Source organism: Psittacula echo, assembly GCF_963264785.1.
Source record: "Psittacula echo genome assembly, chromosome: 3".
Classification (NCBI taxonomy): domain Eukaryota; kingdom Metazoa; phylum Chordata; class Aves; order Psittaciformes; family Psittacidae; genus Psittacula; species Psittacula echo.
The window spans coordinates 95,959,061-95,972,172 of record NC_137736.1 but is presented as its reverse complement, the minus strand read 5'-3'; the positions used below and the strand labels follow the sequence as shown (position 1 = coordinate 95,972,172).

General features: G+C 40.6%; 1 protein-coding gene across 1 annotated transcript in view; it reads left to right on the top strand.

Annotated features, from left to right (window-relative positions):
* Positions 1-13,112, top strand: part of VWA8 (von Willebrand factor A domain containing 8) — a gene marked incomplete at both ends in the record, with an annotated part of 186,731 nt that overhangs the window by 13,078 nt on the left and 160,541 nt on the right. The window contains 2 exons of the mRNA XM_080612926.1: positions 5,195-5,325; positions 7,181-7,291. Of these exons, the coding sequence (XP_080469052.1) occupies positions 5,195-5,325; positions 7,181-7,291 (242 nt within the window). The remainder of the gene's footprint in view (positions 1-5,194; positions 5,326-7,180; positions 7,292-13,112) is intronic.

Sequence of the window (13,112 nt, the reverse complement as noted above, 5' to 3'; positions counted from 1 at the left end):
TTTCATTTTCTTTTTCTTTTCATAATTCTTCTTTCTCTTTTCTCTCAAACTGTTTGGTGCTGAACTGAGCTGTTGCGCTCAAAAGCAGACACAATATGTCCTGCCAGTTGGAGTCTGAGTTCTGAGATAACTGAGCTGGCTATATGTTTCCTTATGAGTTGTACATCCAGCTAAGAATAGTTTCATTTATTCCATGTTTATATATCACTAAGAGAAACTTGGTCTTCTGAATCCCATTCACAGTTCTTCCCAGAAAGCCATTTGGCTTTACATTATTTTTTTATATTCTTTTTTCATTTATACCCACATGGAGAAATATGATTTACTTATGCAGAACTTATATCTTCCTGTGAAGCAATCAACTCAGAGGAGTTAATGACGAATGAGTTTACAGGCCCATCCAGGAAGTGACTTTCCCCTTTCTGAGCCCCAGCAAAGACTTGCAACTTGTTTCCTTACCACCACAAGAACAAAAATTCTTGGAATGAGACTGTTTCTATTAAAAATTTATGAGGAAAAATAGTATTTCAGTGAAAACTGTCTATGATGTAACCACGTTATGAAACTTTGAAACTCTTTGGGCTCTGTGCATCAGAATAAAATTGAAGGAGCAGCAATGTTTTACTTCTGAATTGCTAAATGAAGCCCACTTAGGAGTGAGTACCCCCCTCTTCACTTTGGCCATGCTACCTCCTTTGCTGTGTCCTGGGCAACCACTGGCTTCCTTCATTGTCCCCCAGCCTGAACAAGCTGTGAATTAAGTTGTAGAATCAAAGAATCATGGAATAGTTTGGGTTGGAAAGGACCATCAAAGGTTATCTATTCCTACCCCTGTTCAATGAGCAGAGACATCTAGATCAGGTTGCCCAGAACCACATGCAGGCTGGCCTTGAATATCTCCAGGGATGGTGCATCCACCACCTCTCTGGGCAACCTGTGCCAGAATTTTACCACCCTCATTGTATCACTGAGCTCAGTTTTTTTTTAACATTTTCCAGTTCTGAAATGTGCTTATATTTTTAGACAAAGATGTCCCTCCCTGTCCCCTTCTTCCTCAACTGTATTTTATGGCAGCTGCCCCTTGTGCTGGGTGTACTGCAAACTGCTGTGGGAAGCTAAAGGATCCCTCTAGATAATTGAATGAGAGGGAAATCTTTTTCCCTTTATGAACTTTTGCTTCCCTTGATAAAAGGAGTTGTTCTCAGTCTCTGAACATGCATTGTAGCAAAAACTAGGAGTATGTAAAGGTCTTCTTTTTAATTCTGTTGAAAATTATATATATTGATGTCTTTTAAGTGCCTGTTGGTTATTATGTGATGACCGAACTAGAGTCAGACAGGGACGTGAGCTCTAATATGTTTTGTGCCACATCTGGAGTAGATATTCTTGGGAATCAGTTCATTTAACTGTCTGTCTCTGCACAGTGGGAAGAGGTAAGTGACTCCTTCATTGATGAAATTTCTTTTGTAGGTGGGAAACAAGGACTTGCCAGCAGATACTGTCTGCTATCTCTAGCGAATCTTATGGCTTCAGTGAGTGTAGCTTGTGCCAAGAATTCAACTATGAGTGAACTGAAAAATTTCTGAGGCTAGCATAGCCATTTCAGTCTTGGTATTATCAAAAGCTGATTTGTAGCTTTAACAAGAGCAGCTGCTGCATTTGCTTCAAAATCTATCTACAACATTTTCTTTTCTTATGTGGGATTTCTCCATTCACCTTCAGCTGCTCACTTTACAAAACATTTGCGCAGATTCTGGTAGGTGTTGTCCTACTTAGCACGTATTACAAAGCAGTGCAATGCAGTTTCTTTCGCTGGCCATCATTGATACACAGGAGTAGCAAATTGTAGCACTGACTACTCTCCTGTATGTGCCAGATGGTGTCTTTGAGAATACATGTTAGAGGCTTCCTACGCACCATCTCGCAGATTAAGAATATAGGGCCAGCTACTCAACTACTGCAGATCAGCCACTAAACAGACTGTACAAACCCAGTTTGCATTAGACACTATCTGACTCACGGAATAACTAATAAAAATTGCTGTAATATACATGTTGATGCTTTTTTCAGCTAATTTCTGCTGTCTTCTAAATGTCATAGAAAATGATTATATGGTACTTGTAGTAATGTACAGTACTTGAACAGAGAGAAACTTTTTCAGGTCAAGTTAGAGAAAACTTAAAAGCTTTGCAATGCAGATACCATGGTGCAAGTAGTCTAAATATATAGAAATAATATACAAAGTACTGTGTATGTGCATCTGTAGTTGATTTTGAAAAGCATACTGTGTTGTGGAAACAGTTTATGCAGCATGGACTGCATGTACGAAGAAAATTTTATATTCTGGTTTTAGAGGGACATAACTGGAAAGCTTAGTATCTGTAGCCATGTACAGATATTACATGATAGAACAGAAAGAACTGACAAGCAGAAGCTGCTGTCATGACAGTTCACATTAGGGAGTGCTTGCTTTGAATTGTCAGGATTATTTGTAACAGGCTTCCTTTGAGTTACTTTGCAGATGATCAGTGATTGAAAACATGTATTATAATGGTTCCAGCTGTAATCTATATGTGAGGAAAACGATATGAATGGTGAAGCAGTGAAACCATTTTCTAGGAAATGTATCAATAAGGACTTGTCTTTCATGTTCTTTTCTCAAAATAAAGCAAAGTTAGGAAATTCTAGGACACTTTTTAAAGTTGCGTTTTTCATATTAATGTTTAAGAGTAAATTTCATTGTTTAAATATAATGATGAGACTCTTGAGTGTCCTGAAATTACTCAAGGTTTGCAGGGGGATCGTTTTCCTAAGATTTTAAATTTTTTTGAATGCTGTACACTTATGTTCTCTTTTACATGACAGTTTGTCTTGCAGATGCTGCTGAACACTCTTAAATCCTTTTTCTATTTATGGTACCGCTTTTACGTCTGACCTGAGTTTTTTCTTGAGACCATCCTAAAAATAAAAAAGATAGCTACATACACTAATGTGAATTACACCAGAGGCATTTGTAGTCATGCTGTGTCAAAGCTGATTTTGCCTTGCTCCTAATGCATGATTTTTGACATGAAAGAATTCAGTGTTTCAGCAAGATTTCCGGGCTTATTTGTCCACTTTAAGTAACTTTTTTTTTTTTTTTTTTTTTTTTTTTTTTTGAGAACTATCGTACAAATACACTGGAGGTACATTGGCCAGTTCATACAACAAATAGAAATAATAATGAATATGCCTTTCAGTAAGATCTCTGTCTTACAATTTTAATGGTACCTTTAATATAATACTTTCTGTTTGTGTGGTGCTTTTCAAATTACCCTACCTGTCCAGTAGCAGAGTTTGGACAGAGTAGTTCTGATGTGCTGCATTATCCTTCATTTCACAAAGAATATATGTAAGGGGAACTTTCTTGATTTTCTTGAAAATTTCGTAGGAAGGAACATGTTATTCTGTGAGGAGTTTATTTGCGTGTGGCCTGCGGTTTGTGGTGCATGTGACGTGCATTGCAATTGGAAAACAGTATTGCAGTGAAGAAGAAAATATTTCACATTCATAGGCTCTTACGATAACATATATGAAAACTAACACTGGGTATGCTAATAACAGTTGTTCAGAAACCAAAGCAAAAAGGCAAACCTGAAATGTTTATTTACAATTAATCTGATAATCCTAATGCATAGATTGCTCACCTACATGTGTGTGCTATTCCTGGTCATAGTGGTGGTAAGGATATAGTAGATTTCTCTGGACATATAAGACAATTTCAAATGGTTTTCCTGAGTGCCAGACCAAAACTTTCAGTCAAAAATTTTTATAAAATCTTCCTTAGCCAACTTAATACTTGAAAAATCTTCCTTGAATCTCATACAGTCATTTAGTACTGTTTCTGTGATCTTACAAAAATGAGTTTGAATCCTGGTATGCAAAGATTCTACAATGAACCAAAACCCCTTGGAACTGAGGGGCACTATTGCTTGCCATCCTTAGCTCTGCCACACACATACTGCTTTCCTGAGGTTGAAATCTGATGTAGAACCAAGGCTGGTTTTTTAAAATTCTGGCTTATAATTACAACCAGCAGTCACACTGAAAAATGTAAATAACCACCTAATAATTTGAAGATTTCATCACCTCTTGCTCCTTTCTTACTGCATTTTGGCATCCCAGGCACTAGCCTTGAGGTTCTAGATTCAAACCCCGTCATTAGTCTTGTCAGATTATCCTGAAAGCAACCATATATATATATGCCTTCATATACCCCCCCCTCCCCCCCCCCCGGCTTGCTTGTGTTCTCCTCCTGCACTAGTGCTTCAGAATGGTTTGGGTTGGAAGGGACCTTAAAGATCATCTAGTTCCCCTCTCCCCCTCCCCACCATGGGCAGGGACATCTCCCACTCGACCAGGTTGCCTCTCCTTCAGTGTGCTCTGTCTTCATGATGCTTTCCAGTGCTACCAACATTTGTGTACATGTAGTAAACATTTTAGTTTAATTATAATCAGATTATTGCTTTTTAAAATAATGAGGGTATGGTATTCTTAATTGAAATAAATGGATTTGTTTTGAGTTGTTTTTTATTATGATGTTGGAAGTTGTGTGATATTGATGTAGTCATATTGCAAGGTTAGCATTTCCTTGATAATTTAATTCTGTGTTTTATTGTGTCAAAATGTAAACAGGAATGCAGTTATCTTTTAAGAACAGAACAAATTAAATATGTCCCTGAACATTAATCTTAGTCTGATGCAAGCACAGTATTTTTAAGTTCGTGATTCACAGAAGCATTGCGATATAGGCTGGGTAAATCTTTTAAAAATTGTTAATAATGTAACTTCATTATATTAACTGATGCTGAGAAGTCCACTCAACATTGGTAATAAAAAAGTCTTTGCTTTGATCAGTTTAATGTGAAATGAGAAACCACAACTTTTTTTTTTTCCCTGTTTTTTATTGGATTGCTTTTTTTTTGGGCAGAGAAAAAGGCAATGGGTAAGATAGGTATATAAACTTTATGTAAATTAAGTAGTTTATATATGCTGTGTGTGGGATTCCCTGCTTTTCAGCTGTCCGGCTTTAGGGAACCACATTTTTGTGTCTTTGTTTTATTTTTGGAGATAAGAACAAGAAAATGTGTGCATGGCCAGGTATCTTAATATTTTTCAGAATTAAATAATACATTCTTGTCTTTGTGTTTCAAAGTGACAGATTCTTTGGCCCCGGCCGTAGTCCACCATTTAAGATGGATAATGCAGAAAGATCTTCTTGGCCAAGATGTCTTTCTTATTGGTCCTCCTGGGCCTCTCCGGCGATCTATTGCCATGCAATATCTGGTAAGTATGTTGGTTTAAATTCTTGGAGACATAGTCATTAGTGTCAGTTAGTCATTCCTCTGTTAGCCAAAGGTTAAAGATAGTCCTAGAAAATCTTAGAGCAAGCTACTAAAGAGGTAAATAAGTTTTTCCATAAATGTGCTTTCCAAAGTTCAGGTTTTGTTATGGATGCATAGAAAGTACAGACATTTTAATACACGTTTTTCTGCTTAAACTCCAGGGGGGAAAAAAAAAAAAAAAAAAAAAAAGAGTTGGAAAACTGTGTTACCATATGCTATCACAAATGGAGAAACAGTTTGTTCTAGGCATTATGTATGTTAGATGAAGATATCTGCCTACTGTTACAGAAAACAAATCATTTTTGCTTCATTATATAAGAAAAGACATGAAGGAAAGGATTTGGGAGAGGAGTGTTCTGAGTAACATTTGGGAACAGTTATCATGAGTGATTAGAAAGAGTAGATGTGTGTTTGATCCTCTCTTGGAATGTGGGAAGGACTTGCCTACGTCCATCTGCATGAACCATGGCAGCACCATGTGCAAAATTTCACTTTTAAATTGTTGGTGCCCTTAAGTGATCAGGGAGAGGGGGTTGTCTGCCCCGAAAGGTCATGTGAGTAGGACTTTTTTCTGCCATAAGCTCCATCTGGAATCTGGTTGGGCAGAAGGGTAATAAATGGAGGTGTATAAACAGTTGTCACGAAGATCAGCTGTTCCTCTAAAAATCAAAAGATACTGCTTCAAAGACTTAACTCTAAGGGGTAAAGCATACAGGAGAAAGCTGCAAGATTCTGAACTTTGGAAAGGAGAGCAAAGGTTTCCTAATTCGGCAAACTAGATATGCTACTTGATAGCTTGATTAATTCCTTAAAATAAATGAGAAAAGCTTGGTATAACCTAAAAAGAGGACTTGGGGAACACCTGATATCCAGGCATGGGACATAGAATGTGTCTTCTTATTTATACCACTGTTTGTATGAGCTATATGAGCTATATTAGAAAGGCTGCAGCTTACTGTTTCAATGCCATGCCAACAATCACATGAAGACTGGCCTTTGCATGTGAGCTGATACATGCTGTGGTTCCTGTAATGAAGCTATGTAAACCTGGAAAACTTACCTGTCGTTGCTGAAAGCTACTACTATGTGTTTATAGATAGAGCTATTTGTTGTAGAAAACACTCTTGTATCTCACTCTCTGGGTTTTTTTTTTTTTTTCCTTTAATTATAAGAAAGTACAATTGTATCTCTCTGCAGCATAAAGGAACTGGTGGCTTTGTAACCACTAGTATAAGTGTTACTGAACAGTGGAACTTGAAGCTTGTCAGTCTTCTACAGAAAACTTCTGGTTTTCATTCATGATTTGCAGATGCTCATTGTTTTTCAGAGTCCAGAACCAGAAGGTGAACTTACAGGATGTTACAGATGTTAAATGGAAAGAATATATAGCTGGTTATTATATTTTTAGAACAGGTTTGGGAAAATAAAAGTTTATTGAGCGGAAATTCAGACTGGTTTGTTTGAGGCAGAAGACACTGTAAAAATTTTAAAAATAAGAGATACAGATTTTGTTCAGAGTTATTTGTTGTGAATGCTTCATCCCTGGAGGTGTTCAAGGCCAGGCTGGACAGAACCTTGAGTGGCATGGTTTAGTATGAGGTGTCCCTGCCCATGGCAGGGTGGTTGGAACTAGATGATCTTAAGGTCCTTTCCAACCCTAATTCTATGATTCTATGAAATCACTGTGCTGCTGCCTAGAGCTGTTTTGTACAATTATGCCACTAGGCCTATTGTTAAAATTCACTTACTGTGGTTATAGTCTTGTTTTTGTAATAATTTTAGACTATTGTCCACAGGAGCTAACAAAGAGGGAGGTTGAATATATTGCCCTGTCGAGGGACACCACAGAAACTGACCTCAAACAGCGACGGGAGATCCGCGATGGCAGTGCTTTTTATCTTGATCAGGCAAGTTGCAGTCATGCACCACCTCATTATTGTTTACAAGTAATTTGAAGAAAGATGTGGTTTAGATGAAAGATTAGTATGTGGATTACAGAGTGACATGTTTCTGATGGTTAGAAAGTCTCATATAATATTCTTGATTACCAAAATATGTTGTCTTTATCCAAATCCAAGGTAGTTCTGTCTCTTCCAGGGTGCTACAGGGTTGATTTAGGTACACTATTTTTGATATGCTTCTGTAAGGAGGAGTGAAATCCATTCTGTGCAGGTTAAACAATCACTTCTCTTGGTTTTCTCTTCCCTAACACTTGTAGCACATTAGATGTATTCCTGAAATGAATCTTCCGATCTTGGTTCACTAAGAAAGAATCTAGTTCATGTATTTTAACTGTGCTCTGTGTTGTGAAACCCAGGCACAGTAAATGGAGACAATTGGGAGATTTGATTTGAAAGCTCCCTGCCAATCTGAACTTAAATAATGATTTAAACATTCCTGCCATGACTATTGCCTCAACCAATTACCTAATTTAGTACAACCACAGAGTGACTTAAGGTAAGTTTTCTCTTTGTGAGTTACCAATGGCACGTCTACCCTTTGATTATGCAGGTAAAATGTACACCTCATTTAGAATGTCTGTTTTCCTACATACCTAAAATTTATATACAAGTTAGGTTTCTAACTAAATAGGATGAGTCAGTTCCTCTGATGTAGTGTGAATTTAAATGTGTTATCTAAAAGAATTTTCAGTTGGTGATGCTATAGAGGTTAATGATGTAAGCAGTATAGAGTGATTTGTGGGTGGAGGGGGAGATGGGATCAGGAGAGGAAAGAGAACCTGAAGGCTTTGTTTTCTGTTTCAAAGAAACATTTTCCTTCCCTCCCCCCTCTCCCACCCCCCGCAGCCTTCTTTTTAAATTTCCAGTGATCTCTTTTTCAGATTCCCAGCTTCAAAGAAACCTTTAAATAGATTTTCTTGAAACCACGATAAATGACTTTGAGCAATGGAAGATCCTCAGAATGAAGGATAACAACTAATCTAAATTCTTTTACTTCTAGGACTTCAAATTATGTCATGCTTATCTGGAAATATGAGGGTTGCACAATATGAGATAACTTAAAGCACTGTGCTATGGATTAGGGCTGTAAACGACCTCTCATTTACAAGAGGGTAAGAGCATCTGTGTAGGCTGTGGGGTTAACTCACTATATTAGCTCTTAACTGCTGTTATGGACAGCCTTATCCTCATGCTTGCTACAGGATAGTAAAGGTAATTTACCCCTGGTGTAAGAGCATTGGTTAACTAACATTTTGTAAGAGCTACTGTATCAGGGACTGTAAGAAGCTCGCCAAGATGTGAGATGATCTGTTAACCTTGTATTTGTCTGAAGACTGTGATCCTAATGTAAGTATGAGGCAGCTTGCTTCAGTTTGTACAAGCTATTTTGAGTGATCTCACCCCAGTAAGAACACCATAGGAAGATTAGCCTTCTAAGTTCAAGGTCAAAAATTGTTTTTCTTCCTCAGTGTGTTAGAAATTTTCAGTTGAAAGGTTTTTACCAGAATCAAGCAGACAACAGTACTTCAGAGCTTTCCTTTATTAAGATACCAAAGTACTAGAATCAGTCGGGATCATGGTGTCTTTCTTCAGCTCATGTGTTACTCCTCATATATGAAACCAATGTATGTTTAAACTCTAAATGGAAAATAAGAAAATAAATCGGTGATATTTAGATGAGAACTTTTAAAATTCTGAAAGCATGGAAGATGGATCTCATAGATAGTGATGCTCCAGCTGACCTTACATTTTAGTTAAAACACAGAGAGTTACATTTAGAACTATCACACATCTTATTATAGCTTACTAATAAACAGTAATAAAGTTTTACGCTAGGGTTTTAATTTTATTTAGCTCATTTAATGATTTTGAGGTTTGCAGATGGCTGTACCAATTCAGAACATTAGAGAAGGGAGCCACTACTTCCTTAAATCCCAGACTATGGGGTTTCAAGACAGAGAAGACTATCAGTAGGTAGTCTTAACAAAATATTTCCAAAAGAGCATGGATTGCTCCCATTGCTTTAAGCGAGCTAGAGAGAAGGTAAACTCATACAAGCGACTGAAGATACAATCTGTGCTTTTCAGATTTACATACCATTTCCCTTCCTGTGGAATCTCATGCTTCCTCTTAGAATTATAGAATCATAAAATAGTTAGGGTTGGAAAGAACCTTAAGATCATCTAGTTCCAACCCCCCTGCCATGGGCAGGGACACCTCACATTAAACCATGTCACCCAAGGCTTCATCCAACCTGGCCTTGAACACCGCCAAGGATGGAGCATTCACAACCTCCCTGGGCAACCCATTCCAGTGCCTCACCACCCTCTCAGTAAAGAATTTCTTCCTTATATCCAATCTAAACTTCCCCTGTTTAAGTTTGAACCCGTTACCCCTTGTCCTGTCACTGCAGTCCCTGATGAATAGTCCCTCCCCGGCATCCTTATAGGCCCCCTTCAGATACTGGAAGGCTGCTATGAGGTCTCCACTCAGCCTTCTCTTCTCCAGGCTGAACAGCCCCAACTTTCTCAGCCTGTCCTCATACGGGAGGTGCTCCAGTCCCCTGATCATCCTCGTGGCCCTCCTCTGGACTTGTTCCAACAGTTCCATGTCCTTTTTTATGTTGAGGGCACCAGAACTGCGCACAATACTCCAAGTGAGGTCTCCTGAGAGCAGAGTAGAGGGGCAAGATCACCTCCTTTGACCTGCTGGTCACGCTCCTTTTGATGCAGCCCTTGAATAACAACCAACAGTCTTGGGTCCCCCTGCCCTCTAGGGCTGTATCCCATGGAACCTTACTAAGCAGGTTCCTGAAGAGGCCAAAGTCTGCTCTCTTGAAGTCCAGGGCAGTGAGTTTGCTGCACACTCTTCTCACCGTCCCAAGGATCTTGAATTCGACCATCTTGTGGTCACTGCAACCAAGGCTGCCCTGGAGCGTCACATTTCCAGCCAGCCCTTCCCTGTTGGTGAACACGAGGTCAAGCATGGCACCTCTCCTTGTCGGCTCCTCTATTACTTGCAGAAGGAATTTCTCTTCCACACAATCGAGGAACCTCCTGGATTGCTTGTGCCGGGCCGTACCTTCACTTCAACAGATGTCAGGGTGATTGAAGTCTCCCATGAGAACAAGGTCCTGTGAGCGTGAGGCTGTTCCTATCTGTCTATAGAGCACTTCATCCACAGATTCCTCTTGATCAGGCGGTCTGTAACAGATCCCCACAGTAATGTCCCCCATCGCTGTTCTCCCTTTAACCCTGACCCACAAACTCTCTGTCGACTGCTCACCCGTCCCCAGACACAGTTCCATACTCTCCAGCCTATCCCTAACATAAATAGCAACTCCCCCTCCCCGCCTGCCAGGCCCGTCTTTTCTAAAGAGCCTGTAACCTTCCATTCCAACACTCCAGTCATAGCAGCCATCCCACCATGTTTCTGTGATGCCTACTATATCATACTCCCGCAGTCGTGCACACATCTCTAATTCCTCTTGTTTGTTCCCCATGCTATGGGCGTTTGTATAGAGGCATCTGAGCCGAGCTCCAAATGAAGCCGGCTCATTGGCTGGAGCGGCTGGAATATCTCTGCTTCGCTCCGAGCATTTATTATAGGTGCTGGCAACTGACTGGGTGTGTTGGGATGGAACAATGCCCCCCTCCCCCAACACATCTAGTTTAAAGAAACCTTGACCAGTCTGGCAAGCCTCCTACCAAAACCTCTCTTCCTCTTCTTTATCAGATCAGCTCCACCAGCCCCCAGTAGACCTGGCCTACTAACTTGGGTTCTGTATTCAAAACACCCAAACCCCTGACTATGGCACCATCCTTTTAACCATTTATTAACTTGGCCAATCCTCCTAGCTTTTTTAAGGTCCTCCCCTGTATCCTGGAAAATTGATGAAAAGACAATCTGAGCTCCAGAGCCCCTAACCACCTCTCCCAGGGCTCTGTAGTCCTTTTTTATGTTCTCCACGCTACTTCTATCAACATCACTAGCACCCACATGGATCACGAGAAGTGGGTAATAGTCCGTGGGACTCACTAGAGCAGGCAGCCTTTCTGCAGCATCTCTGATCCGTGCTCCAGGTAGGCAACACACCTCCCTCGAGACCGGGTCAGGCCGACAGATGAGTGCCTCTGTCCCTTTCAAAGTAGAGTCCCCTACCACTATGACTCGTCTCTTTTTCCTGGCAGCAGCAGTAGTGATCTTCTTTACTGGCGCACCAGACGGTTGTTTCTGGTGCAAGTGCCCTTCCTTCTTAGCCCCCTGGAGGACAGCAAAGTGGTTCTGGGTGGGGACAGCAGCTTTAGGAGGAAGCCCCTTGTTTTTAATTGTCCTCTTCCTCTTTTTTTTGTTGTTTTTTGTTGTTACTATTTCCCAGCTTCCTGGGTTGACAGCATCCTCCACTCCTCCATGAGCCTCAGGGGACGCCTGAGGCCCCTGCACAGTTTGGGCCTGGAGCAAGCAGTCCTGCTTCCTCTCAGCTTCCCTGATATCTTGCAGCCTATTAACAGCATCCTGCAGCTCAGCCACCTGCTGCAGGAGGACCTCCACCAGGGAGCACCGAGTGCAGCCCTGCCCATTGGGCACCGTTCCCTCAGGAGACCAGTGCAGGCACTCTCTACAGTCTGAGCATTGCACTGCAGCCTCCCCTCTCATCAGCTCTGTCTGGGTGCCTAAGCTGGCCACTGCCGGGGCAGCCAGAGCAGAGCTCCCAGACTGGGCCCTGGTCATACGGTGACTACTCACCATCCCGCTTGCCTGCCCGTGCGAACTGCCGCACAAAGTCTTCATGACACCCAAGAGAAGACAGCAAAACTTAAAAGTCTGGTTTCCAGAACATCCACTGTATGAATTCTGTGGGTCAAGTGAAGCTTAGCTTCTTTAAGATAGATGAGGATCTTGGCATGCAAATCATAATATAGTAATGTAGTTATCTCACAGTTTGAATAATAATATACTATAACGAAAGTGGCATCTTGTTACCAGAAATAACTTTATTAGAGTGAATCATCAAGTTTGCAGACCCACAAAGGTTTGCAAAGTTGTCTGTGAGTGATTGGTAAGATATGACAGCTGTTTATAGCTTTTGGCACTTCTATGAAGACAGGCTGAGAGAGCTGAGGTTGTTCAGCCTAGAGAAGAGAAAGCTCTGGCGAGACCCTAGAGCAGCTTCCAGTGCCTAAAGGGGTCCTAGGAGAAGAGAGAGTTTCTGCAGGGGCGTGTAGTGACAGTACAATGGGGAATGGCTTTAACCTGTAAGGGAGGAAATTTAGATAAGACATTAGGAAGAAATTCTTCACGATGAGGGTAGTGATGCACTGGCACAGGTTGCCCAGAAAAGCTGTAGCTGCCCCATCCCTGGCAGTGTTCAAGGCAGGTTGGATGGGGCTTTGAGCAGCATGGTCTAGTGGAAGGTACCCCTCTCCATGGCAGGGGGTTTAGAACTGGATGATCTTTAATGTCCATTCCAACCCAAACCCTTCTGTAATTCTTCGATTCCATCATTCTGTGATTTAATAGAGACAGATTAAATACTGTAAATTGATATCTTGGAGGTTTCAAAACATCTGGTATGTTTTAACATGAAGTTACTGAATATGATTGCAGTTAGTTATTTAAAATAGATTTGGAAGATAGCGATTTGGAAGCAGTGATTAAAATTCAATATTGAAAGGCCACTGTACCAAATATCCTTGCATACAAGCATTTCTTACTACTAGAGTGAATCAAATGGGAGGATTTGGAGTTAGGGAGTTAGAAAAGATAG